At 37.6% G+C, this 27396-nt stretch overlaps 1 protein-coding gene across 2 annotated transcripts in view; it reads left to right on the top strand.

Annotated features, from left to right (window-relative positions):
- Adgrb3 (adhesion G protein-coupled receptor B3) overlaps positions 1 to 27396 on the top strand; it is a 737533-nt gene that overhangs the window by 306705 nt on the left and 403432 nt on the right. For both annotated transcript variants that reach the window (XM_029468446.2, XM_021163961.3), the window contains exons 8-10: positions 4469 to 4570; positions 4961 to 5067; positions 22386 to 22580. In XM_029468446.2, coding sequence (XP_029324306.1) covers positions 4469 to 4570; positions 4961 to 5067; positions 22386 to 22580 — 404 coding nt within the window. The remainder of the gene's footprint in view (positions 1 to 4468; positions 4571 to 4960; positions 5068 to 22385; positions 22581 to 27396) is intronic.

Below are 27396 nucleotides of genomic sequence, written 5' to 3'. Positions count from 1 at the left end.
GGAAAGTGAGACTAAACCGAAGAGGCCTGGAGCCATCCCCTATGGTGCAGAGGAAAGGGCTCCCAGGAAGTGGCTGTGGGAGTAGAGAGATTCCAAATCCACCACGGAGGCCTAGAGGCTCACTCCAAGGGCTGTCTGGATGGAAGAGGTGAGGAAGCCGGAGAAAGAACATGGAAACCTCTATGTCCGGAAACAATGCCCGGTGTACTACAGCCCTAACACAAATACCCGAGGGAGAGAGTGCTGAGGGTGGGACCATGCCAGCGGTTTGCCTTTGAGGGACCTGAACACATCCAGTTATTATCAGAACCTACGGTGGTATATTTAAACCCAAGCTCTGAACAAAACCTGAGCTTGCGATAAGCGATTCTTATTACATTTTTTGTATGCTGCCTGTGTGAACCTTGTGAATTAAAACTTGCCTATGTGTGTCCCTCTATCAAAAAACAATAATAAAAGGGCACCTTACATGTACAGGATGGAAGAGATACTATTTTTAGATATGAGATGAAGAAGATGGGGGGGGGCAGAACCTGAGTGTACGATATCTTGGTATGACCATTAATTCTGTGCTGCTAATGCGTTGGAAAGCAATTAGAGTCATTATAGATTAAAGTTGCTCCGTGCACCCTTTCATCATAGTGAACACACTTACCTTTGTCCTCCCATGCCTGCAACGACATGAGGGGGTTTTAAGCACTGAGCTAGCATCTTTCACCAAGTTCTTCAGCTCATGCAGCAGGCATAGCATAGCTCCTTAAGCCCTTGAAGCCCGTGTCCTCTTCATTGCTCATTTAGTTCCCTCCTGAGCGTACTCTGAATGCTCCAGTTGTCCAGTCATCATCCCCCACCCCGAAGGCATTACAGGGTCATTTCATCGGCTTCCCCAATGGTCTCTGCCAACTAGTTTTCATGAAAGCAACCTGATTTTAAGGTTGGAAACGGAATCATGTCGGCCTTTTCCTGGATACTTGCAGTTCCATAACCTATAGCCTGTCTTCTGAGAACCTTAAGCCATTCTTATTCATCCTACTGTCCCTCTGGTCCCACTGTTGTGGCACTTGCATCCATTTCTCACTGTCCATTTCAAGCTAACGTCACTTCTTCCAGAAGGCTTTCTTTTGATTTGTTTTGTTTTTAATCCTTCCGATTTTTAGATTCAAATGGAATTTTCTGTTTAACACGTGAATTATTTTTTCTAATTGTAGTTAATTTTTTTTCTCAGCATTCTCCCCTTGTCTCTAGGAGACATGAAGCAGTTGGCTATCCTTGAATACTATTGGGTCTTTTAAAACAGGGCTTAGCAGAAGCTAGGAAAATGCAGCAGTAGACCAGTGAGCTGCTTTCCCTAATTCAATGGGAAGGAAAAAATCCTTGGGTAAGTGGCCAAGTAGAGAGGGAGAATTAGACATTTGTTTAAGCTGATGTTTTCAGTCATGGAGAAAAGTCCAACATGTAGTTAGCAAAGTTCAGAAATAAGTGGGAAAGAAAAGGTACTGTTATGTGTTGGGAAGTAGTCTTGAGTGTCAGCAAATTGATGAGGTTTTTGATATAGATAAATGGTAGATAGATAGATAGATAGATAGATAGATAGATAGATAGATAGATAGCAGACCCAGCCTGCTATCTATCTTTGGCCTGTCATTTGGTAACCCAGGAGGGAGTTGGGCTTTGTGTGGAAAAGTATACCTCTAATAATAGCACTATAAAGACAGGGGCAGGCAGATCTTCCTGAGTTCAAGGCTAGCTGGTTCTGCACAGCAAAATTCCAGATCAGCTAGGGCATGTGCAGTGAGACCCTGCCTCAAGCCAAACCAATCAAACAAACAATCCTCAGAGAAGACACTTGAAACAAAGCAACAGAAACTACATGTTTCTGGACCAGCTGAACAGAGGTGTCATGTGTCCTCACAAAAAGCCAAGCTACAGCTGTGAGTCAAACCTGAACTTTATGACTGTCCCTGGCCCAGCACTCCTCTTCCACTGGCTTAAATGTAAACATTCCATAGTTCTATAGTGCTTTCATCTCCCACTTCTACATTGCCTTCCAGTTGGGGTGGCCTCTTCTTAGCAGACACATATGTGGGCCTTTGCTGCGAGCTGTGAGAAACTTATGGAGGCAGAAGAAGACAGAAAGAAACATGTGAGCTCCAAGTTGGGGGCTCAGCTCCAAGTTAAGGGCTTTAGTCTCCTGGCTTGCTCCTGAAGATGAGTAGTGTAGCTTTAGCTACTTGGCTGAGGGTGGCAGCAGCAAGTGATATTTCTACTGTTTCTTGAGCAACTTGGGGAAGGAAGGGTGCAGAGAAGCTGCCTTGCCCTGACTTAAGTTGTACATTTTGGGGATGAGTTATTGTATTTCTTTGCAGTTATGATAAACTCACATCTATGCATCCCTGCCATTCCCACAACAGATTCAATGACAAAACCTGTTTTTGAGTGCCAGGAAAGAACCCTATTAGATTCAGAATACATTCGTTCCCAGGGTAACAGATGGTATATTTCAGGGGATCAGGAAGAAAGACCTGGATTCCCTTCTGATGGGGTGAGGAGAGGGTATACTGGATAGAATGACTCTTTTCGGCTCAGTGATCCCCACCATGTGCATTTATTTTCTCATATAATAAAGGGAATGTTAGAATTCAAAAGAAAAAGTGCTTCACGGTGGTGGTGCATGCCTTTAATCCCAGTACTTGGAAGGCAGAGGCAGTTGGATTCTTGAGTTTGAAGCCAACCAGGTCTGCAGAGTAAGTTCCAAGACAGCTAAGTCTACACAGTGACACCTGTCTTGAAAAACAAACAAACAAAAACAAGTTGGCCTCCTCAACACATTTTTCTACGTGGTAAATTACAGTAGTATTCAACTCTAATTCATAGTTGGAAAATTATATGGATCTAGTGATATGAGACTCTAAATAAGGGCCTGGTGGCTGCTAAAAGACTTCAGTTGTTATTAATTTTGAAATTACCTAAAGAGATCATTGCATATAACATGGATGACCTTGAAGAGAGCATGCATAAGATGGATATGTGAAAATGGCACAAGTATGCGGTAGATGCCAGACAGAAAATAGCTTTCTAAGATCCCGAAGAAAGTAATTTCCAGAAGAAGGAATAGATCAGAGTCTAAAAAGCTGCAGGGGAAGTCAGGCTGAGATGAGCATATTAGATCTGGTGGCAAAACCTTGCTGAGGTGAAGAAGATAGCAGTCAAGAACAGACTGGTGGAAAAATGTATCAGCCACCAAATCATCCATGATGCAAAGACATCATAGGAAACAAATGGTAGCATGTGCGCATTAGTGAGACTCCAGAAGAAATACACAGTCTGTATTTGAGATGGAGAAGAATATCTTGAATGATTTAAAGTAACAAAGAAGGTATTTGGGAAGCCTAAAGGAAGCTACTGAGGGGTTAGAACTCTAATATCCAACTTTTACTGATACCTTCACCATGTCTACCACTACAGGGGACCCTTCCTTGTAGCCTCATTGCCTCATCTTTAAAGGAGACAGGAGTGTGCTGACCTGCGATGACATGTGCAGTTCCAAATTAATCCACTTTGCAAATAAAATACAATGTCAAGATGTAATGTGTGCAGTTGCATTTTTGATCAACAATATAGAAATGTAAAGAGGGTTCATATGTTCTGAGATAGAAAGTACAGTATTGAGGGAGTCTCATTATTTCATGATTCATTATACAAGGTAGATAGATAGATAGATAGATAGATAGATAGATAGATAACAATTAATAGAAAATGAGAACATTAATTTGAAGAAAGCAAGGAGGCATATCCAGATGAGAGGTTTGGATGGAGAAAAGGAAAGGGGTAATACTATAATCTCAAAAAAAAAAGAAATAATTAAAACAATAATTTGGTAGTATGTTATTCTTAAATTTTCCATTATGATTTTTAATTTGTAAATAAATTGAGATTATAAAATCAGTATGACATAAGGATTAAGTCAAAATGTTTTCATAACTTGGCCTGTGGATAGAGCTCAATGGTAGAGCACCTGCCTCGTATTGCTTGACTGGTTGTGTGTTTGTGTGTGTGTGTGCCTATGTGTGTGTGTGTATACATATTTCTTAGTGTCATCAACAATTTCAAAGCAGAGCTGGTTTGTTGAAAAATTAACATCTAAAAGTTCAATGAATTTTGAAAGATTGTTGATTGATCAATATATTTGAATGTGTTCATTTGTTTGAAAACATCATTGACATATGAATAAAAGCCTGTACACTATGAAGCTTTTAAAGAACCTGTTGGTTCTTTTAAAAGAACCCTTGGGAGACTGTGAAATGAGACCTGGTGGTTTCTTTATAAGCACATCTCTAACATGTCTGTAAATAATATTCTTTATAGAAGAAAAAGAATTTCACATTTAGATGCATTGGAGGAATGTTATTGCCAACATTTGAAAACATAACCACAGCTGACATTCATATTTCTATATCTTAAATTCCAGCACCTTATGAAATATGCCCAGAGGATTATCTTATATCAATGGTGTGGAAAAGGACTCCTGCAGGCGACCTGGCATTCAATCAATGTCCACTGAATGCCACAGGTACAGTAAGATGACACACCCAGAGCAAATAATGCTTATATCTCAGATGCATGCTACATTTGCTTAGCACATCCTGCCTTTGTCTGCATTCTATAAATAAATATGGCCAATAAGCAGTTGGTAGAACAGTGTTTGTAACATGCTTCATAAATGCAGTCAATTAAGAGATTTCAAAAATGTTGCTGATGCATTGCATCCTCGGAATGATGCTTGAATTAAAAAAAAACAAAAACAAAAAAAACAAAAACAAAAAGCCAAACACAACAAAATCATGTGAATGTTTTCTAAAGCAAAAAGAAATAGCATAAACCCAGTTTGCAGTCTGCCTCCCAGTGCTATGCCTTCTAGAATCCTGCTATAAAGCATCTCTCTGTTCTTTGTGACTCGCAGGCACCACTAGCAGACGCTGCTCTCTCAGTCTTCATGGAGTGGCCTCCTGGGAACAGCCGAGCTTTGCAAGATGCATATCCAATGAGTACAGACACTTGCAGCATTCAGTAGGTGCAAAGCCAGCTTTAGTACTTGCTCTGTTTATTTTTTCCTAATGATCACTATGTGAGAATTTAACCTTCTGTTGTATAATCAAATCAGTAAAAACCTCTGAAGAAATGCCCCAAGGAAAAAAGGGTTGGGATAGGAAGCTGATTTCTGTGAGTGTGATCTAAATTGTTTTGTTCCTCGAGCTTGGGTTTTTATGGATCCTGGCAATTTAAATGAAAATATTCCCTTTCTGATGGGAAAAAGACCAGAGCAAAATCTTTCTCAGATTTATGCAATAACCCAATTATGTATTATGATTGGTTCAAATCTTCATTAAATACTATATGATTATTTCAAAACATTGTATATTTTAAATTAAACATCTTTCACTTTGCAGTAATTGGAGAAGGACAAAGCTGTGTTACTTAGATGTCAAATTTCTTGTGCAGTTTAAAATATGAAGAGATGGTTCCTTGCACCACAGAAGATAATGTGGCCAGATTTTCCAAAAATGACTCCCCCCCCCAGAAACCATTGAATTAGTCACAGAAGATGATATTCAAAATAGCAATCACATTTCTGTATTTTAAATTCTAGCTCCTTATAAAATACGCCCAGAGGATTATCTTATGCCAATGGTGCAGAATATTTTGAATACAATTAAGTTCTGCTTAGTCTTGCTCAAGTGCAAGTCATTGTCATTATTCAGAGGATGCTGTCATCTCATCCTGGCAGTCATGAAGTCCCCCACACACAGGCAAGGTGGACAATGCGGAGAATGGAAAGAAAAAGGGAGCCAAACACAGTGGTGTTAAGAGACTCCATGCTTTACTGGACTTCTGTTTTGTTTTATGTTCTCATTGTCAGTCAAAACATACACACACACACACACACACACACACACACAGTGAACATATTGTTGCTTGTGTATGAAAAGGGTACCTTATGCAATAACTACAACACCCAATAGAATGAGTACTTACTTATTTAATTACCAGAAAAACAAAACACTCATTTTAGGAAGTCTAAATCCAAAGGCTATGTAATGCATTGCATTCATATATCAAATTAGCTACGTAATTGATGATCATTTAAATGTGTAGTCTTATGTATTCCATTGTTCATACAAATTTGTTTGTATGTATACATCAATGAGTTATTATTTGGCTACATGAAGCCTTATTTTATCATATACATGTTTATATTACATAAAAATGTTTATTTTATCATAAATATACATTTGCATGTTACATAATGTATACTACAGAAATACACAATTTTATACTTTCTATATAACCAAATGTCAATTCTAGATAATGTTTGGCTTTGAAAATTTAAATATAATATATATGTTAAGTGTAATATAATACTATAATATACATATATATTATATAATAAGAACACATGCTCCACTATGTTCATAGCAGCCTTATTTATAATAGTCAGAAGCTGGAAAGAACCCAGATGCCCCTCAACAGAGGAATGGATAGAAAAAATGTGGTACATTTACACAATGGAGTACTACTCAGCTATTAAAAAGAATGAATTTATGAAATTCCTAGGCAAATGGATGGACCTGGAGGGCAACATCCTGAGTGAGGTAACCCAATCACAAAGGAACTCACACAATATATACTCTCTGATAAGTGGATATTAGCCCAAAACTTAGGATACCCAAGATATATAATACAATCTGCTAAGCACATGAAACTCAAGAAGAATGAAGAACAAAGTGGGGTCACTGTACCCCTTCTTAGAATTGGGAACAAAACATCCATGGAAGGAGTTATAGAAACAAAGATTGGAGCTGTGACGAAAGGATGGACCATCTAGAGACTGCCATACCCAAGGATCCATCCCATAATCAGCTTCCAAACACTGACACCATTGCATATACTAGCAAGATTTTGCTGAAAGGACCCTGATATAGCTGTCTCTTGTGAGACTATGCCGGGGCCTAGCAAACACATAAGTGGATGCTCACAGTCAGCTATTGGATGGATCACAGGGCTCCCAATGGAGGAGCTGGAGAAAGTACCCAAGGAGCTAAAGGGACCTGCAACCCTATAGGTGGTACAACATTATGAACTAACCAGTACCCCGGAGCTCTTTACTCTAGCTACATATGTATCAAAAGATGGCCTAGTCGGCCATCACTGGAAAGAGAGGCCCATTGGACACACAAACTTTATATGACCCAGTACAGGGGAACGCCAGGGCCAAAAAAAAAAAAACAACAACAACAAAAAAAATGGGAATGGGTGGGTAGGGAAATGGGGGAGAGAGGGGAGGGTATGGGGGACTTTTGGGATAGCATTGGAAATGTAATTGAGGAAAATACATAATAAAATATATTTAAAAAAAAGAAAATTTAGCCGGGCGTGGTGGCACACGCCTTTAATCCCAGCACTCAGGAGGCAGAGGCCAGCCTGGTCTACAGAGGGAGTTCCAGGACAGCCAGGGCTATACAGAGAAACCCTGTCTCGAAAAACAAAAAAAAACAAACAAAAAAAATTAAATATAATATATATGTTAAGTATAATATAATACTATAATATACATATATATTATATACTTTTCTACATAGTGACAGGATTTAATATATACATAAATTTTATGACACATTAAAATATGTGAACATAATATGTAAACTCTTTTAATAATATCTATCACTGATTCAGACCATTTTATTTCAGAATTATAAACAGAATAGTTATATCAACTAATTTTATGTGAAATATCCCTTTCTAATGTTAGATAGACTATTTTAATTGACTTGTATTTTTCTTTCTTTTTATTTGTAACTATTTGTTTTTATTTTGTTTTCTTTTGTCTAATAATATTGAGGATTCTTTTCAGGTATTAATACACTTTAGGCTAATGTTTACCATGTGTTTACTGCATGCAGTCCATCGCCTGCTTTAAAAATAAAACTAAATATGTCTAAATACAGTTCTTAGTGTGGTCATGAATAGAACATTGCATAAATTAAATAAATAGTAAGCTTATACTTATAAATTAGTTAAGAATGAATATTATTTCCTCCATAGAAAGTTTCTGCTGTGGTGATTTTTGTGTAGAATAATAAATAAGTTTGCATTTTCTGAGTTCAGAACATCAAGAATGGACACAGATATACTCTCTGACATAGCAAAAAGAAAATCTCAAGTTTTGCAACCTCTAAAGATTGCATGTTTAAGTTTCTGGGCTAATATCCACTTAGTAGTGGAGCAGGGTGGGGGAGGGTATAGGGAACTTTCAGGTTAGCATTTGACACGTAAATGAAGAAAATATCTAATTAAAAAAAGATTTAAAAATGCACATTTAAAAAGCTAATAAACACCTGATGTGCATAGGTCCTTGTTAAGAGCATCATCACCTGTGGAGTCTATTTTTATATTACATATTTTTAATTCAAACTCCATTAAACATTTCTATCTCAATAGAAAAAACTAAAATAATAGATACCTTATTTTTATTGGATATTTTCTTTATTTACATTTCAAATGTTATTCCCTTTCCTGGGGATAACACAAACTCCATATCCCATTCCCCACCCCCTGCTTCTATGAGGGTGCTGCCCCACCCACCCACTCCAATCTTACCATCCTGGCATTCTCCTACACTGGGGCATCGATCCTTCCCAGGACCAAGGGCCTCTGTATCCACTGATGGAGGACTGATGATGAACAAGACCATCCTCTGCTACAAAAGCAGCTAGAGCCATGGGTCCGTCCTTTGGCTGGTGGTTTAGTCCCTGGCAGCTCTGTAGGGTCTAGTTGGATTACATTGTTGTTCTTCCTATGGGATTGTAAACTCCTTCAGCTCCGTCAATCCCTCCCCTAACTCCTCCACTGGGGTCCCCATGCTCAGTCCAGTGTTTGGGTGGGAACATCCACATCTCTATTTGTCAGGCTCTGGCAGAGGCTCTCAGGAGACAGCTATATCAGGCTCAGGTTTTCTCCCTTCTCAGGACAAGAAAGTGAAGATCTTCAAAATGCAGTCTACGTAGGTGAGGTGATGAATCAAAGGGACATCCCAGGCACGACTGTTTCAAGATCCATTCTCTCTGGGTTTTTGTCTGGGTTTTCGATGAGACTATAGTTCTGTGCAGCATGTCCTGAAGGTAGTCCTATGGTCATTTTCAAGGAGAAAATAAAGAAAACTGTGAAAGGAAACAGAGAGGATTGATGTTGCAAGTATTGGACTAAAAATTATGATTACATATAGATGAGAATATGAGGTGTTATATTATGAGATAAACAGGTGTACATATATAAATATGTAATCTACATATATGAAAACACAGACTTAAGATACATATGTATACAATCTCGTGATTGGTGATATATCATGACCTTTACTTTTACATATTTAGACATATTTATCATACATATTCATATATAAAATTGATGATCAATCTATGTTATAAATGACAACTGTCTTACAGTTGGCCTCATTGTCCAGAGTCTACAAAGTCGGTGGGAGATAGAAGACAGATCAAGTTCTCTGAAGCATCACACCACAGTTTTGCCCCTGAACCCAACTTTGAGAATCAAACTCAATAGTACTTATTATTTAGTGCAATTGAGGCTTCCATAAATAATAATTATTCTAGAGATGGCATAGAGTTTATGACTTCAATATTTAGTCTTTGGTGGATTTTATTTCCTTACTTTTTTATATTTATAAGGCTAATTAAATTTTAGTCAGTTTTTATAATATACTGCAGGGGCTTATTTAAAATGAATAGGTTGATATTTTCTAACCTTTTAATGTTTAAATTACAGTATATGTTACAAACACATATAGGCACAGTGTATGTGTTTCAGAAATAAACAGCCAAAGGCTAATTCTGAAATGGAGTTTTATCATCTATAAGAAATAGCTGAATAAGTCTTAAGAACTCTCAATTATAAACTACTTAAACAAAATTGGATCATTAATCATTTTAAAGTATAAAATAAGTGATCAACCATGCTGCACAATTAGTCTGAGTTATTTAATGGTAAAAACCATACCATTTCAGTCTTTATTTCCCCAAAGTAGGACACAGTGCTGGGTAGAGATAGTATCTAGTATCCATATTCCAAAAATGCTTATTTGCTTATTTATACTAAGCTACTGGCCACCTAAGAGTTCTGATATATCCATTTTCTTTGTGATTATTAATCATTTGAAAAATAATACATATCACAATATAGATGGAGTTTTCCATTCTGATAAATTTATAGAAGTACGGAGTAATTGGTATCATTACATTATGAACTTCTATGGTCATTATAGAACAACTCATACCAAATAATATCTGTGAAGTTTGCTTAGAGATCTTATGAGATATAGTTAAACCCAATGATCAAAATGTTGCTCATTTAAACTTCACAAATATATACATATATGTTTCACTTTCAAACTCTTCTCCTTACACAGACATGCATACACACACACACACACACACACACACACACACACACACCTGAAGAAACAGGCTTTATGCATATGTAAGAATATGTGTCCCTGTGAGGGAACAGATCTCAAAGCAAAGGAAATCTGAACATGCTTACCAAGATTTACTCCTTAATTCACCTGGAAGGTTCGCCACTCTCCCTTCCTTGAGAAAAAAAGGTGAATGAAGGCATGAAGAGGGCTGAAAAGGGCTAACAATATTGTTGTAATGAAAGAAATAGAAGTTATAGGTTTCTCTTAGAATTCTGTTCGAAATCTTCTGTCATTGTTCTCAAATTGTTGTTAAACAAATGCACAGACTTTGAAGTTATAGTTTATCTAGTCGTTCAAAGTTTGGCTTCCTGGAAATAGATACCAAAGAGGTTGAGTCTTGATTTATGGATGTTGTTTCTCTTCTCCTTTCACTGGTGGTATTTTAAAAATAGAGCAGTCTCTAGATGGTCCATCCTTTCATCTCAGCTCCAAACTTTGTCTCTGTAACTCCTTCCATGGGTGTTTTGTTCCCAATTCTAAGAAGGAGCAATGTGTCCACACTTTGGTCTTCGTTCTTCTTGAGTTTCATGTGTTTTGCAAATTGTATCTTGTATATTGGGTATTCTAAGTTTCTGGGCTAATATCCACTTATCAGTGAGTACATATCATCTGAGTTCTTTTGTGATTGGGTTACCTCACTCAGGATGATGCCTTCCAGGTCCATCCATTTGCCTAGGAATTTCATAAATTCATTCTGTTTAATAGCTGAGTAGTACTCCATTGTGTAAATATACCACATTTTTTGTATCCATTCCTCTGTTGAGGGGCATCTGGGTTCTTTCTAGCTTCTGGCTATGATAAATAAGGCTGCTATGAACATAGTGGAGCATGTGTCCTTATTACCAGTTGGAACATCTGGAGATATGCCCAGGAGAGGTATTGCGGGATCCTCCGGTAGTACTATGCCCAATTTTCTGAGGAACCACCAGACTGATTTCCAGAGTGGTTGTACAAGCTTGCAATCCCACCAACAATGGAGGAGTGTTCCTTTTTCTCCACATCCTCGCCAGCATCTGCTGTCACCTGAATTTTTTATCTTAGCCATTCTGATTGGTGTGAGGTAGAATCTCAGGGTTATTTTGATTTGCATTTTGGAGCTGAGACGAAAGGATGGACCATCTAGAGACTGCCATACCCAGGGATCCATCCCATAATCAGCCTCCAATCACTGACACCATTGCATACACCAGCAAGATTTTGCTGAAAGGACCCTGATATAGCTGACTCTTGTGAGGCTATGCCACGGCCTAGCAAACACAGAAGTGGATGCTCACAGTCAGCTATTGGATGGAACACAGGGCCCCTAATGGAGGAGCTAGAGAAAGTATCCAAGGAGCTAAAGGGATCTGCAACACTGTAGGTGGAACAACAATATGAACTAACCAGTACTCCTGGATCTCATGTCTCTAGCTGGATATGTATCAGAAGATGGCCTAGTCGGCCATCATTGGGAAGAGAGTCCCCTTGGTCTTGCAAACTTTATATGCCTCAGTATGGGGGAACGCCAGGGCCAAGAAGTGGGAGTGGGTGGGTAGGGGGTGAGGGTCTGGGGGACTTTAGGGATAGCATTTGAAATGTAAATGAAGAAAATACCTAATTAAAAAATAAATTAAAAAATAGAGCAAAAGAGTTAAAGCTGAAAAGGGACAAAGAGGGAATCCAAGACAGGAGAAATGCTGTACAAAAAAGAACTTAAGAATAGAATTGTTTATTTTGTCCTTTCAAACCCTATCTACAGGTGAATTTTTCTTCATTGCCAAATTCCCACTCCCCACACAAACATGTCACAATCTTGCCAACCACTTCACTGCATACATTTTCAGCACATTACCTAAAGGACTGTTAGTCTACTTTATTATTAACTCTTCCTTGAGGGAAAGATATAATAATAATATCCCTGGTAGGTTGCTATAAAGCAGAACATAAGTAAGGTGAAAAGTAAGCAAAATTATTATTTCTATAATGAGCAAAAAGAAACTAGGAAGGAGTACCAACAGACAAAGCAACTACCCCAAGCCTTGCATTTTTAAATACTGACAGGGTGCATCAGCATAAGAAACAAGAACTACCTATTCTGCTCTTTATAAATGTTTTCATGAAATCTAGAACATAGCGTGTAGCAGAGGAAGCAGGAGGAGAGATCAGAATTCTTGGGTGAATGTTGTAATCATGTGGGAGTTCTTGTCACTGATTCAATAAGAGATCACTCAAAGGCCACTGGGGCTGATATCAGTACAGTTATTATAAACTACTCTTTTTTTTCCTTTGAGGCAGTGTTTCTCTGTGTAGTCCTAGCTTTCCTGGAACTCACTCTGTAAACCAGGCTACCCTCAAACTCAGAAATCTGCCTGCCTCTGCCTGTCAAGAACTGGGATTAAAGGTGTGTGCCACCACTGCCTGGCTGTAAACTGCTCTTAATGCTAATTACAACACTGGTTGACATCATTGTCCTGTATTTCTACTTACATCACCATCTCTTGTAAAAATGTGAACACTCGGGCTGGTGAGATGGCTCAGTGGGTAAGAGCACCCGACTGCTCTTCCAAAGGTCCAGAGTTCAAATCCCAGCAACCACATGGTGGCTCACAACCACCTGAAATGAGATCTGATGCCCTCTTCTGGTGTGTTTGAAGACAGCTACAGTGTACTTACATATAATAAATAAATAAATCTTTAAAAAAATCATTTAATTTAAAAATGTGAACACTCTGGTGCTAACTATTCAAGACCAAGCATTTGATTGCATTTTCAGTAAGGTTGCCAATCTTCAAGAGTTAGCCAGATTCATCTCCTATAGAATTATTGCAGTATTCATCAATTCCATAGAACCTTACAGAGCGTAACTTCTCCCCCCCCCCCACCAAGGCAATATTAATTTATTTATTCCAGCTTTTTAAAATTAGATCTTTTTTATTTACATTTCAAATGTTATTCCCTTTCCCGGTTTCTGCCCCCCAGAAATCCCCTATCCCATCCCCCTTCCCCTGCTTCTATGAGGATGTTCCCCCACCCACCCACTCATGTCTCCCCACCCTGGCATTCCCCTACACTAGGGCACTGAGCCTTCACAGGACCAAGGGCCTCTCCTCCCACTGATGTCCAACAAGGCCATCTTCTGCTACATATGCGGCTAGAGCCATGAGTCCCTCCATGTGTAATCTTTGGTTGGTAGTTTAGTCCCTGGGAGCTATGAGGGGTCTGGTTGGTTAATATTGTTGTTCTTCCTATGGGGTTGTAAACCCCTTCAGCTCCTTTAGTCCCTCTCCTAACTCCTCCATTGGGGTCCCCATGCTCAGTCCAATGGTTGGCTGCGAGCAGCCACATCTATATAGGTCATAATGAACAAGAATGTGTCAGGATCTAACTCCTTTTAAGATGGGCAGAAGTTCATTTATTTTAATAAAAATAATACAGTGACTTTTTGGGATTTGAATTAAAGTATTTAAATCCTGGAGTTGTAAATAATGCATATGTCAATTTTATACCATTTTCACAATCTTCTAATAGAATTTTGTGTTATTTGAGTTTTCACTGTTCCAAATGAATATAGGATAATGGAACAAACAAAATTCTTTCCTAATTTGATAAAATAGGAGACGCCACATGTATCTTTAGTCAGTGTTCTATTGCTGCAAAGAGATACCGTGCCCACGGGAACTCTTACAAAAGAGCACTTAATTGGGGCTAGCTTACAGTTTCAGATGCCTAATCCCTTATCATCATGGAGGGAAGCATGGCTGCACACAGGCAGACATGGTTTTAGAGAAGTAGCCAAGAGTTCTACATCCTGATATGAAGGCAGCACAAAGAAGCTGCTGCTGAGCATGTTTTGGGCTCTTTAAAACCTGACAGCCTATATCCAGTAACACATTTCTTCCAATAAGATCACACCTAACCCTTTTTTTTTTTTTTTAAAAAGTACTACTTTCTGGTGATCAAGCAGTTCAAATCTAAGAGCCTATTGTTTTATTCAAATCTATGGTGGCCCTTCCCATTCAGACTACCATGACACATTATATAGATTCTGATAAAACTGAATACTCTGCTTCATGTTAACAAATAATATATAAAGAAATGGAAATGGCTATGTTTCAGCTAATGAACAAGCAATGAACCAGACTCCAACTGCAGGCTGAAGTTTACTGACCTCTAGAATTATTTTATATATAAACATATATTATATATTCCTTTTGGAATTCTCCATTATAAAGCAGGAAAACTATTTTTCTGTTTGTTTTTTTTCTATGTTTTCTTCAGATTTTAGTAATACCTAATTTAGGTTTCTTATCATCTACCTCTAATATATGGATACTTTTTTTCTGTCTTATTTCTCTTTTCTTTACCTTTCCTTTCTCCATTCCTACCAGACAGATCTTCTAGTCTCTTTGCATATCTAAACATTTTTATTGAATGTTGGGCAGTTCATTGATGTAATTGTAGTGTATCGAGACCGGGCTCTGTTCAAGATGAAGCACTCCATCCTATAATGATTAACTTTCTATCACTGTGATAAATCCTTGTCAAGGAAAAAAAAATGTTTACCTGGGCTCATGCTTTCAATGGCTTCATTCCATGGTTAGCCCCATTGCTAGGACCTTTCACTAGGCTGGACACAATAGAAGGAAGATGGAGCAGAGTTGTTCCCCTAATGGTGACCCATACACAGAAAGCAACACAGGAGAGAATCCTAGAAATCAGAAACCAGTCAAAGCATGGCTCCACTGAACTGCTCCTCCCAACATAGTCACATCTTTTACCAACTGCCAAAGTTCGGAGTCCATCTGTGAATGTATCCATTGCAAGTACCATAATCCTGATACCTCTTAATTATCATATCCACCTTCAGATGTGTCCTTCCACCCAGATTCCAGCTCCTAATTCTTCCACCTGTTCCCTGCGGTGCTGTGAGTTAGGGACCAAGCCTTTAAATATGGACCTTTAAGGGATCTTTAAGCTACCCTGTTATCTCTGATAGTACAGAAAATGTATTATCCAATTACCTCTTAATTATTCTATCCACCTTCAATAGACTAAGCACCCTACACATGGTCTTCTACAAGGATACCTCATATACCCTTTCCTTGCTATTCTAATATATTCAAAGATTTTGTTTTCTTCCAATCAGAGGTTGATGTTGGACATGACATATTTGATGTTTTAGTAAGAGTGTGTATTAAATAAAGACAACCAGAGGTAGCAAAATAAAATGAGCAAGGGCTTGCTTTTACTACCCAGCTGCAGTCCATAGTTGCTTGTTCATTTGATTTGTGGCCTATGACATGTAAATAGTCTATCACCTTTTATATTGTGACTGTATATAGTCCCATTATGAATCTTTAAAATACATGAGACTAATGATCAAGATTCTTTGAACCTAAGTTCCATCTCTAAATGCTTCCATTTGCTCCTAATGGTGCTGTGGGCTAAAAACCAAATTTTTTAACCATGGAACTTTAGGAGTGCTTGTCATATGCTAATCCCCCATCTTTCAGTATTCACCTTACAGGCTTTGGATGGACAGCTGATGGATAGCTATCCAGTTAGCTTCACAGGTATAGAAAAGCTATATGTGACTTTCATGGGTTTTTCACTCAGTGATCCAGATTTCTTCCCAACCTCCAATCTGTCAAATTTCTTTAGAAGACAGTGGCTACTCAAAGTCCTTCTTTCAGGATCTAACTCACATATCAGACTTGGGAGCAAGTACCCACTCAGCAACATTGCTGATCCATATCTGTATTTTTGAAACATTCATCTTAGATACTAGAACTTAGGATACCATGTGATGAGAAGCCCAATAGATATCCAAGCACTATCAAGTGAAGGACTTTGATCTTTACAATATTGGCACATTCATTAAATGAATTAAAAGACATATATTTAGATAACTGTTTTATGGAAAGAAGTTTCATGTATATGTCTTTTAATTGAAGCCACTCAGAGCTATAAGAGTCTTTAATATACATTAAAGATGGACTGTAGGATTGCTGATGGAATAGTATAAACATTATGATATATCCAGTGTGTTACATGTGAAAAGAAACTACGATAGACCTTTCTGTTTAGTATTGACACAATGGAGACAACAGTGGCAGGCAGTGGGCAGCATGCAGTGGAAGGTGGAGTAAAAGGCTTTACTGCAGAACCTTGCCCACTGTAGAAACAAAAGAGAGAGAGCAAGGAAGCATCTTTCAGAACTATGAATCGTAACAATTTCATGTCCTATCCCATCCTGAAAATGTTAAATTTGTTCTTTGAAGCAAACATCTGTCACTGTTGTATTGTCAACAAGAATTACTGGTATTTATCATTTTAAAAGTGAGTGCTAAAATTACAAGAAAAAATATTTCTGACATGCTCAGGTGGATTGATAGTTATCTTCCAGAAAAAAAAATCAAATATTTGCCCCATCCTACTTTATGTGAATAAAACTATTATTTGAATAAACCAAACCCTTCTGGACAAATACTTTTAAGAATAATTACACATTATATTTCAAAATTGTTACTACTGTTCAAATAATTAGAAGGGCTTCAACAATATAGTTGAATTCTTAAAGTTCTTTACTTTTTACCTTGTTCATGAGGAAAAAAATATTTAAACTTTTTAAAATGTGAGGAATTTAAATAATATTTAAATAGTTAAATATTTTTGGTAATTTTTGGTGAAAATGTATTATGAACTATAAGTTAATCATGGTAATACCTCAAAGATAGATTTGGCTCAGACTGCTTTCATAAAATTGTTGGCACCAGCACTATTCAGGAGCGCTGGAGTCTGGTAGACAGCTCCTCTGACTGGTTCTGTTGTCTACACGTAGAACTGTGGATAACTATAGTAACTAAAATGTTAAATATTCTTAAAACTAAAATATCTCTTAAAACATTTCTAGTCCCATACCAACCACATAGAAGGTACTTGGGTTAACATTTTTTTTCATATTTATTTTTAAAAGATTGAAAGTAAATTACTATAACTCTAGACACATAATTTTTGGAATCAGATTTCCAAATTCTAAAATTTCCTATCTAATCACATCTGTTGGATTTCTTTTAATAATTAATTTTATATCTTTATTTGACTTTAAAATTATACCATTCCCTCCATTCTGTTTCCTTCCTCCAAACCCTTCCATATACAACTCCTCACTGACTTTCAAATGTTAGGCCTCTCTTTTCATTAATTGTTGTTATATATACACACATACGCACACATATGTAATATATGTGTATATGTGTGTGTGTATATGTGTGTCTGAATACATATATACAGTCTGCTCAGTCTTTATAATCTTACTTGTATGTTCATGTTTTCTAATCATTTGGTATTGGATAAAAAATTGGTATGTTCACCTCTCCTCTCAGGAATATTATTTCTACAAGGCAATTATGTCAGATAAATGTTTTCCAATGTTACATATCCCTTTGCACTGAATGTTCATCAGCTGCCACCTTTATCTTGCAAACGCTTAAGTAGCACAGTTGTACAGAGAAAGGGGAAGTCATTTTTACTTTAGTCTGACTTCAGTTTAGCAGGCACATAGAACAGCTTGCCTGTGTGACAGACTACACAGCAGAGTTTATAGGATGCTCAAAGATGATTGTGTGCTCCAAGCCCTTCAGGAGTTCAGAGTCTAGTAGAATGGATGAGATAATACAAAAATATGACAATGATGTAAGGCAGGTCGAGATTACTTCAAGGAGGCATAAACGTAGAGATCATGTCATGATTACACTTATCTGAGTACATTTCACGAAGCAGAAAAGAAATGTAACAATTTATCCAGAAGATTTGGCAACAGTCTATGAAATTAGGGAAGAGGCTAAGTCAGGAAACGAAGACAAGATTCATGCCATTTCTTATGGAAGTGGTAAATAGTTTGGATAAGATGTCACTAGAAGATTAGCAGATATTTTGGCATTGTGGGTTACACAAAGCTGACTTTCAGAGATCATGCTGAATGGTGGCTAGTTATTCTCATAAACAAAATTAGAGCTGAACTAAAAAGAGAGAAATCTGTACATACAAAAAGTGAAAGGAAAAACAAAACAAAAGAAGGCCAGTTACAGAATGAAGCTACGGGGGTATCAGGTTATATGTGAGCCTTCTACAATTGCTGGAGGCTAAGATTCAAAATCCCTCATGGAAACGATTCCAGGATCACCTTCTAGAGAAGGAGAGGAATTCTACTAGGGATCCTACAATAATCAGACACCCTGCTGCTACCCTGGCCTGATAGGCAAGAAACAATATGTGAACTCTCAGACCTAGGGCATTTCTATGAATTGTGTGACTCAGAATTTGGGGAATGGAAAGAAAAAAAATCAATTTTAGAAACTTGAAATTTCTAACATGAACTGAGAACAAATGGAATTAACTTGATAATCAGCAAAACTGACACAGGATCATGGAACTGCCTGAAGGCTTCCCTGCTGGAGAAACACACCTGCCACTGGTCTACAAGATAATTCACAAACCAAAGGATGAGAACAATCCACAGATTTACAAGAATTGCCCTTTGTATTAGCTGCAACCTGTGGGTAAAACCCAGCACATGTAGAAATCAAGAGAGCTAGTGATGCATGTATGAACAAAAAAATAAAAAAGGATATTTGTCTAAAAGAAGAGATGAGAGGAAAACCACATTTAAATAATGGAAGAGAAAACAAAAAAATTAAGCCTAACATTTACTAATATGTTATCGAGCTTTCATTGCTGTGGCACATATCTGAAGAAGCACCATCTTGCAGGATGAAAGAGTCTCTTGGCTCGAAGTTTCTTGTCATAGTTGTCTGGTATGATTGCCAAAAAATGAATGTCATGATTATGACTGGGAACTTGGGACACAGAAAGTCTTCCCATCCTGTGGTAAATAGAAATTCAAGAATACAGTCAATAATGTGCCAGTGACAAGCAATTTTCCAAACACATTCCCAGCAACATTTCTAAAACCTCATTCCATTAAAATCTTCTAAAAAAAACTTCCAGTATTTCTCAAAATCCTAGCATGAGCTAGGAACCATCTCATACTCTCAAATCCTAGCATGAGCTAGGAACCATCTCATACCACACATAGCAGTGGTGGGTAAGAGGGATTTTGTATTCAAAGTATGGTGTAACAGGGTACATTGTCACTGTAATCAATAATTAGAGTAAATGGCCAATTAAAGCCATATGAAGAAATTACTGAACCGGATGTAAGAGACCAGTTCTAGACTAGTGTGTATTATCTAATCAAAGAGAATTGGAAATTGAATCCCAGAGAAGTACAACCTATTAACACAGTCACCACAACAGGACTGACTGTCTCTCAGTGTTACAGACAAATCAAATGATCCTAGAAAACAGAAGTCTTTCCAGTGCTCCTAAGTAGCAAGTGCCAGAATCACAATTATAAGTTTTAGAACTGCAGCTATTCTAGAAACTCAGTAGATAGAAGGGTTTCTAAGAATGATTGCATGGTGTGCTCACAATCAATAAACTAGAAAGTGTCTTGCAATTTAGCATGTGTTACAAAGAACGAGTATCTCTGAGCACACTTTATTCTCAATGTCAATCCTATGAATGTAAGTATCCTATGAATTGCAAGTATTTTCGGTGGGTAATTTTTAGTAACAATGTCAAGAAAGATGCTAATTATTGCCAATTCTGAGAGCTAGAATGATCTGAGTAACTGTTTGTTAAGAACTGGACTGAGCAGTGCTCATTCCACATAAGCCTGCTAAGCAGCTGTCAGATGGCAGTGATGCTAATTTAATACAGACTCAGGCTAGAAGTGTTGCTAACACAGATGAGAAAGGCTGGCTTTTGCATCTCTGATTGGATGGTCCATCCAGTGCCTTCAATAACTGTTTGCATTACAAACTGAATTCTTGCCTAAATGCTTTATTCTTAAAGGTTCAGATTAACTTTGTGATTAGTCTTATTGAGGGGAAACACCCATAAGATCTATGGCATACACATCATCTCCAGACACAGCACAGAGTGTAAAGTAATATTGCTTGCCTAGTCAGAAACATAAGGAATGAATCTGGGTGCTTTGTAAGAGACAAAGGAAGAAATAGAATAGAATATACAAAATATATTTGTGTGTGTGTGTGTGTGATGATTGAACATGTTAGTTTCATGCCATAGGAAGTGACATTAAGACTACAGCTAGGCAAAGACGAGAACAATGATTTCACATGTCTTAGTTAGGGTTTTACTGCTGTGAACAGACACCATGACCAAGACAACTCTTATGAGGACAACATTTAATTGGGGCTTGCTTACAGGTTCAAAGGTTCAGTCCATTATCATCAAGGTGGAGCATGGCAGTATCCAGGCAGGTATGGTACAGGAGGAGCTGAGAGTTCTACATCTTCATCTGAAGGCAGGAAGATTAACTTCCAGGCAGCTGGGCTGAGGGTATTGAAGCCCATCTCCAAAATGGGCTACTCCAACAAGGCCACACTTCTTAATAGTGCCACTCCCTGGGCCAAGCACATACAAATCAATACCCCATCCAGGTGTTAAGGCTGGCAAGATAACTTAGAGTTCCATGCGTGTGCTACCAAGTCTCAAGTCCTGAGTTTGATTGCTGGTTCCCACAGGAGGAAGACAAAAACCAACCTTTCCAAGTTTTCCTCTTGCTTTCATGTATATTCCACAAGAGTCACAGTAGACACACACACACACGCATGTACACATACACACATACATATAATTAGTATATGAAATAATATATATTTAGTGTATATATAAGTGAAAATAATTTATACTTTTAAGCAATTCAGAAATTAGAAAAATATTTTTTTTAAAAAATGTAATAATAGAAAACTTGTGCTTTTAGAAAATACCAGTGCACATTGATAATTATACTTTACAGGATTTGAGGACATGTTATTAAAAATTGTTAATCACAACTAATACAACTTAATATTTTTTAATGTTTCCCTGGCGCATGCTGTCTTATTTTGTTATTTTTAAGTCAGTTTAATTACAGATTTAGTGTGGTTGTGGTATAGATTCACCATTCTTGGATGTTTGTTCTCCCTCCCTTTTATACCTTGCCTTTATTATATGGTGTTATATGGTGTACCCAGCTGATCTCTTCTTATATCTTCACTGTAACATCAGTAGCACAAAAAAAATGACAGCCAATTCTTCAGCCATCAAACTAATTGAAATTATACATCTCCGAAGTTCCTTCTACTACTAAGGGTTTTTGTTTTGTTTTGTTTTGACTTTTATTATTTTTCATTTGTTTGTTATGACATTATTTTTTTAAAAGAAAGTTAAAGTTATCTAACTTTCTACTGTGTTATACTAAACCTCAAATATTTACAGATTTTTCTGAAACTGAGAAGATTGTGCTATGCCAAATCTGTGTGTTCTTAAGTTTGAATGTGGTCACCGTGTCACCTGGGCATGCCCAGAACTCACTAAGTAGCCCAGACTAGTCTTTATTCACTATCCTGCCCCAAACTCCCACTTGCTAGGATCTTAAGCATGCCCTCCTAAATAACTTCCTAGATTTGTTACATGTACGAATAATTTTCAATTTTTTTCTACTCCTAAAATATATTTTCCCCCAATGTATTTATTGCATATGTATTCTAATTGAAAGCAAGAAGTCTGCCAATTCTGACAAAGATACACAATTTTCACATTAGTTCTTGCATGGTGGGTTGCTAACCCATTAACTGTAGGATATATAAAATTTACCTCTTTTAAATCCTGTCACATTATTATTTTAAAGTTTCCTGGACAGTTTAAATGATGTTACTTGGTGAAGATGTGTACAGAAATAGTAATGGAGATTCTGATGTGTTTTCTGTTCTTTTGGCTATAACAGATTAAAGAGCACCTTGCAAAGGGGCAACGGATGCTGGCAGGTGATGGAATGTCCCAGGTCACCAAGACACTATTGGATTTAACCCAGAGGAAAAATTTCTATGCAGGTGACCTTCTGGTGTCTGTGGAAATCCTGAGAAACGTGACAGACACATTTAAAAGGGCAAGTTACATCCCTGCGTCTGATGGTGTCCAGGTAAGGAAGAGGAAGCCTGAAAAGGACAAGAGCAGTATAAATGTTATCAGCACTTGCTCCCTACCTCCACCCTAGACACCAACTCACTCTCCTTGGAGGCTCCCTACCTCCACCCCAGACACCAACTCATTCTCCTTGGAGGCAGCTGGGCTGGAGGGAAGGAATGCTCCTGTCTTCATAGAAACATTTTTACCTGTATGACTCTGTCAGTGAACTCAATTCCCTTAACAATGCTGTACCTTGGTATTCAAGCCATAAATTGCTCACATTAAAGCTCAAGGAAAGAACAAATGGGCATATGCATGAAGGTGCTGTGAGCCTTCAGATAAAAAGCAGTATTAGAAATTCAAGGTGGTAACATGGACATTTTATTCCCACATTTAATATCACTGTCTTGCCATAGGAGACTATTAAAAGCACATTAGGTATAATGAAAGTAAATTTAATATAGGATGCAAAGAAGACACAATGCAACATTTGTTTGGGGACTGTTTTATTTGAAACACAGAAAGTATATTAAGCATTGAGAAGTATTGCCTGAAAGTGCAGGCACATAGAGAATTATTTTAGATGGAAAAATAAGAAACTAAGTAGCTTCTCGCAGCCCTTTTAACCTTGTCATGGAAGACTTTAAAGCAACATCATTTACCTCCATAATAGACCCAAAGTTCTCACCCATGAGAGTGTTGCCTTTACCACTTTACCATTAAAACAAACCATGACAAATGGGATTTTTAGTACAAGGCCATTGTGTACTTCAGATAAACTCCTTTTCTGCTGTGCACTAAAATGTACTCCTGCTAGGTTAATCTCTGTATTTCTATAAGCAATGCAATTTTACTATCTCTAAAAACGTTCATTAGAATAAAAGTTTGCCAGAATTGCCAGATTAGGTATGGGACTTGTTTGTTCTAATCCTTATCTGTGAGTTTTGTTACATTTCACTTGGAAATAGAGGTATTTTTGGAGGATGGGTGTGTTATTCTTTGGATTATTATTATTATTTTGGCAGGGGATGGTTGTTGGTTTTTGACATAATTAACTATGGAGTATGCCAGGAAAGGTTGTTGGAGTGATGGGACCATCCATTAATAACACCAATACATTGATCTATACCCAGGTGTAAACATTACTTAGCTGGTCCACGTTACCACCTTTTTATCTGAAGGCTCACAGTAGACGGACGAGAGTTTATGTATGACGGAATCATCTATGCTAAGTTCCAGTTTCTGGCATTTTAATGGCACCTGTGCTTACTTACAGGGCCAAGGTCACCTGATGTGGCCAAAGGGAATTGAATCAGGCCATGCTGGAGAGGCCACAACACAATTGAAGCTGTGACAATTTTATTTTGAACAATCTTTTTCATACCTTTATTAGAAAAAGAATATAAAAGCAATTTCCAGGATGAATGCAGTTTTAGTTCCCAGGATACAATGAAGGTTGCAAGTTATAAAGAGTATAAAGAGTAAACAAGATTAATATCTAAGGCCAATTGTCCTGTCAAGTTTCCATGCTTCCTTGATGACTATGGGAAGATACAAAGAAATACAATGTCGTAGGTTGAACACTTTAGAGTACATTCATCTCTCAGGAACTAGAAGGCACATTGTGCCCTGGGGATTCAAGGAAGGAAACTTGAAAACCTCTGACACATGCCTCTCAAGGTAGGTAGGCCAAGCCAACTCCATAGTTCCCTGCAAATGGCAATAATAGAAGAGGTTCTGGATAAGCTATTAAAATTATTTAAGTATTTTGTAGATACTGTTACAAGTAGTCTGCTCTTTTAAGAAATTAAGAAAGCCACATGCATCTTTACCCATCTGAAAATTCCTATTAGTGCTGACATAAAAAGATAGTGTTTGAGTTCTTGACCTCAAATATAGTAAAAAATATTTTTTTAAAATCTGTGACATAGAAAATGAGTTCATAGAAAATTTGATATATAGAACACTAGAACATGACATTAAAGTCTCTAATCTGTCAAAAATAAGAAGCTTGGAAATTTTTAGTGCTAAGATTCAAAAGATTAAGAGTAACGGGTTTCATTAGAAAAATATTTTGATTTGTTTTTCCTTTTCCATTTTTTTTTTTTTTTGAGACATAGTCTAACTATGTCTCTTTCTTTGGTCTGAAACTCACTGTGTACATTGGGCTGGTACTGAAGTCAGATACTTGTGTGTGTCTGCCTCTCAGCTGTTGGGGTGAAAGGTGTGTGCTGACAGACAGTGCTGGAAACATTTTGACTAAGCTACTTATCACAGTGCTCCAGCCATTCCACACTGAAGCAATTGTCTGGTCATGGGATTAGTTGCTTTGACTTACATAAAGCAGTCTTCATGGGTCACTTGCTCTTCACTATAGTCAGAGACCTGATGCTTTGTTATCTTCTCCCTCTCTTCATTTCTCTACAAGTATGCAGACTGCTAAGTATAGCCATGTCTTCCTCCTTCCTTCATAAAGAGAAGTGTATCATCTGTATGTGTGTTTATCTATCTATCTATCTGTCTGTCTGTCTAATTGTGTTTACTGGTAATTTTTCAGCTACTTGCTATATCCCCATCATCTTCTGAAGTTCTTTTGTATGATAACCTCTCCCAATTCTTGCTCAAAAATTACAAACCTTTTCAAATGCCCGATTATCAAGCCTTTCAATTTCATTAGACATTTTGGTTTTCTCAAATGTTTTAGAAAAGTTATACCTCTTTATTATCAAATATAAATAGCTTGCATATACCCACTGTCTTCTTTGCTTTGTTGTAAACTCAGGTTGATGGCTGTATTTATTATGCCTTGCACTTTATATGAACTTCAACTTGCTGTGTCTGAGATCTTCTGGGCATTTTGGATGGCATGGCACTTCTGGTTTAATATATTATGAACTAATCTTACCCTGAAATGTAACTGGACATGCATTTTCAGCTCTTCATTATAAAATTACCAGTTCCTCAGTAATACTTATATGATCGGCTAGATTTCCTTCATCTTTCTTTCCTGTGGGGTCTGCCTTACAAATCCTCTTTCAGCCATTCCTTCTTCGATAGCCCCAGTGTTATTCTAAGGCAGCCTCCAATTATCTCCATCTAGTTATATTTGTGGACTCTATTCTTTGTTCCTCCTTACCTTAGTCTAAATTTGGACCCTTGTTGTACACTCTTCCCTTTTAAGTATCCTAGAACGACTCTTGTTGTGTCAGCAGAACTTCCAGATTTCTTGAGTAACGACCCTGTACCTTGGTGTCTTGTACGCTGTGGCTGATGGTCAATATGTGCTGATCCCAATCAGGCACAGGTGTCTCTAGCACACAGACCATCGTTTGAGTCAAGTTAACCATGTACTGTCTCCAAGATGTACTGCATGTTCTTGGCTCTGTGGTATTATTGCCTCTGCTTTCAGACTGCCTTGGTCTGGGTCTGTTTTGACCTTGCAAATTAATCTGACTCCTATGGGTTAGAAAGCCATTACACCTGCCCCTCACCTCATTACATCTTGGCACTAGTAGAGAACATTCTGCGCCAAAAAGTGAGAAAATGGTGGGATCTTAGCCATGTTCCAGCCCGTCTCCTGAAATAAATATCTTCTACACTTCTGACTATACAACAAACTTAACAAATATTTGTTGAGGTAGTTACAACAAAAACTAATAATCAAAATAAATGAAATAATTGCCCTCAAGTTACTTTCATCTCCTCCCCATCTACCCTAAAAATTGAGAAAGGCAAATTAAACTGTACACAAAGGTTGTGTTCTTTTGAATACAGTTAAATGCAGAACATTTTATTTTAAATGGCTTGAAATGATGACATGACCCCCCCCCCCCCCAAAAAAAAAGATTTGTTAAAAAAGAGTATGACCATCACCTATTGTGGGTTTATCAAGGCTGCAAACCTCTCAGTGGAAATCTGCATTCATCTGAGTTTCTAAACACCATGAGCACATTATATTCTTAAATTCTATCTTTAATAATTACACTATAGAATTGCTGTAGAAATTATTCAGTCCTGACTCGGGTTTTCTACTACTCAGCCTTAGACCATTAAGTTCCCAGATTTAAAAAGAACACACTCAACCTTTATATTTACAATAAGCCTTAGTCAGCACTAAAGCTGGGCAGATACTACACTCTTGCTGTTCTAATCTACTTTCCTCTCTGTATCCCTGAGTTATTACTATTTTCCCTCTGGGCTGCTCTCAACTCCAATTGGCAAGCCTACAGGGCATGTTCTCTTCACTCCTAACCCATGGCAACGTCTGCTCCCTCCTCCTTCCATTTTCTTCCTCATGGTTCTCCTTTGATCACAAGCTCAAGAAACCTAAACCCCAACTATGTCTCCTCTGCCCAGCTATTGGCTGTTGGAATCTTTATTTACCAATCAGAAATCACTTGGGGGTATGGTTACTTAGCATCTTATGTGCAGATTCTCTTATCTCGCATTACAATATATAGACAAAGGCCAAACCTCAACATAGGATCTGAAAAGTAGATGGAAATATTTTTAATAAAAAAGAATCCATAGAACTACGAACTAACCATTAAATATATGAAATATGTAAATCATGGTTGTTGCCTTCTATCAACTCACAAGAAACTTGCTGCTTTCAATGTAAATAAGACCTTTTGTCTTTGTACATTTTAAAGTGTGTAAGAGGGGAGTGGAGGCATGCTTTGCCTGCATGTAGACCTGTGTCTCAAGTGTTTGTAGTTCCTGAAGAAGAGAGAAGGCATATTATGCCCTAGAACTGGAATTATGAATTTTTGTAAACCATATTATGTGGGCTGGAAATTGAACCCAGACTCTCTGGAAACTCAGCCAGT

This window comes from Mus caroli, unplaced genomic scaffold, assembly GCF_978045245.1.
Source record: "Mus caroli unplaced genomic scaffold, Mus_caroli_1 scaffold_1, whole genome shotgun sequence".
Classification (NCBI taxonomy): Eukaryota; Metazoa; Chordata; class Mammalia; order Rodentia; family Muridae; genus Mus; species Mus caroli.
This window is presented reverse-complemented; position numbering and strand designations above follow the sequence as displayed.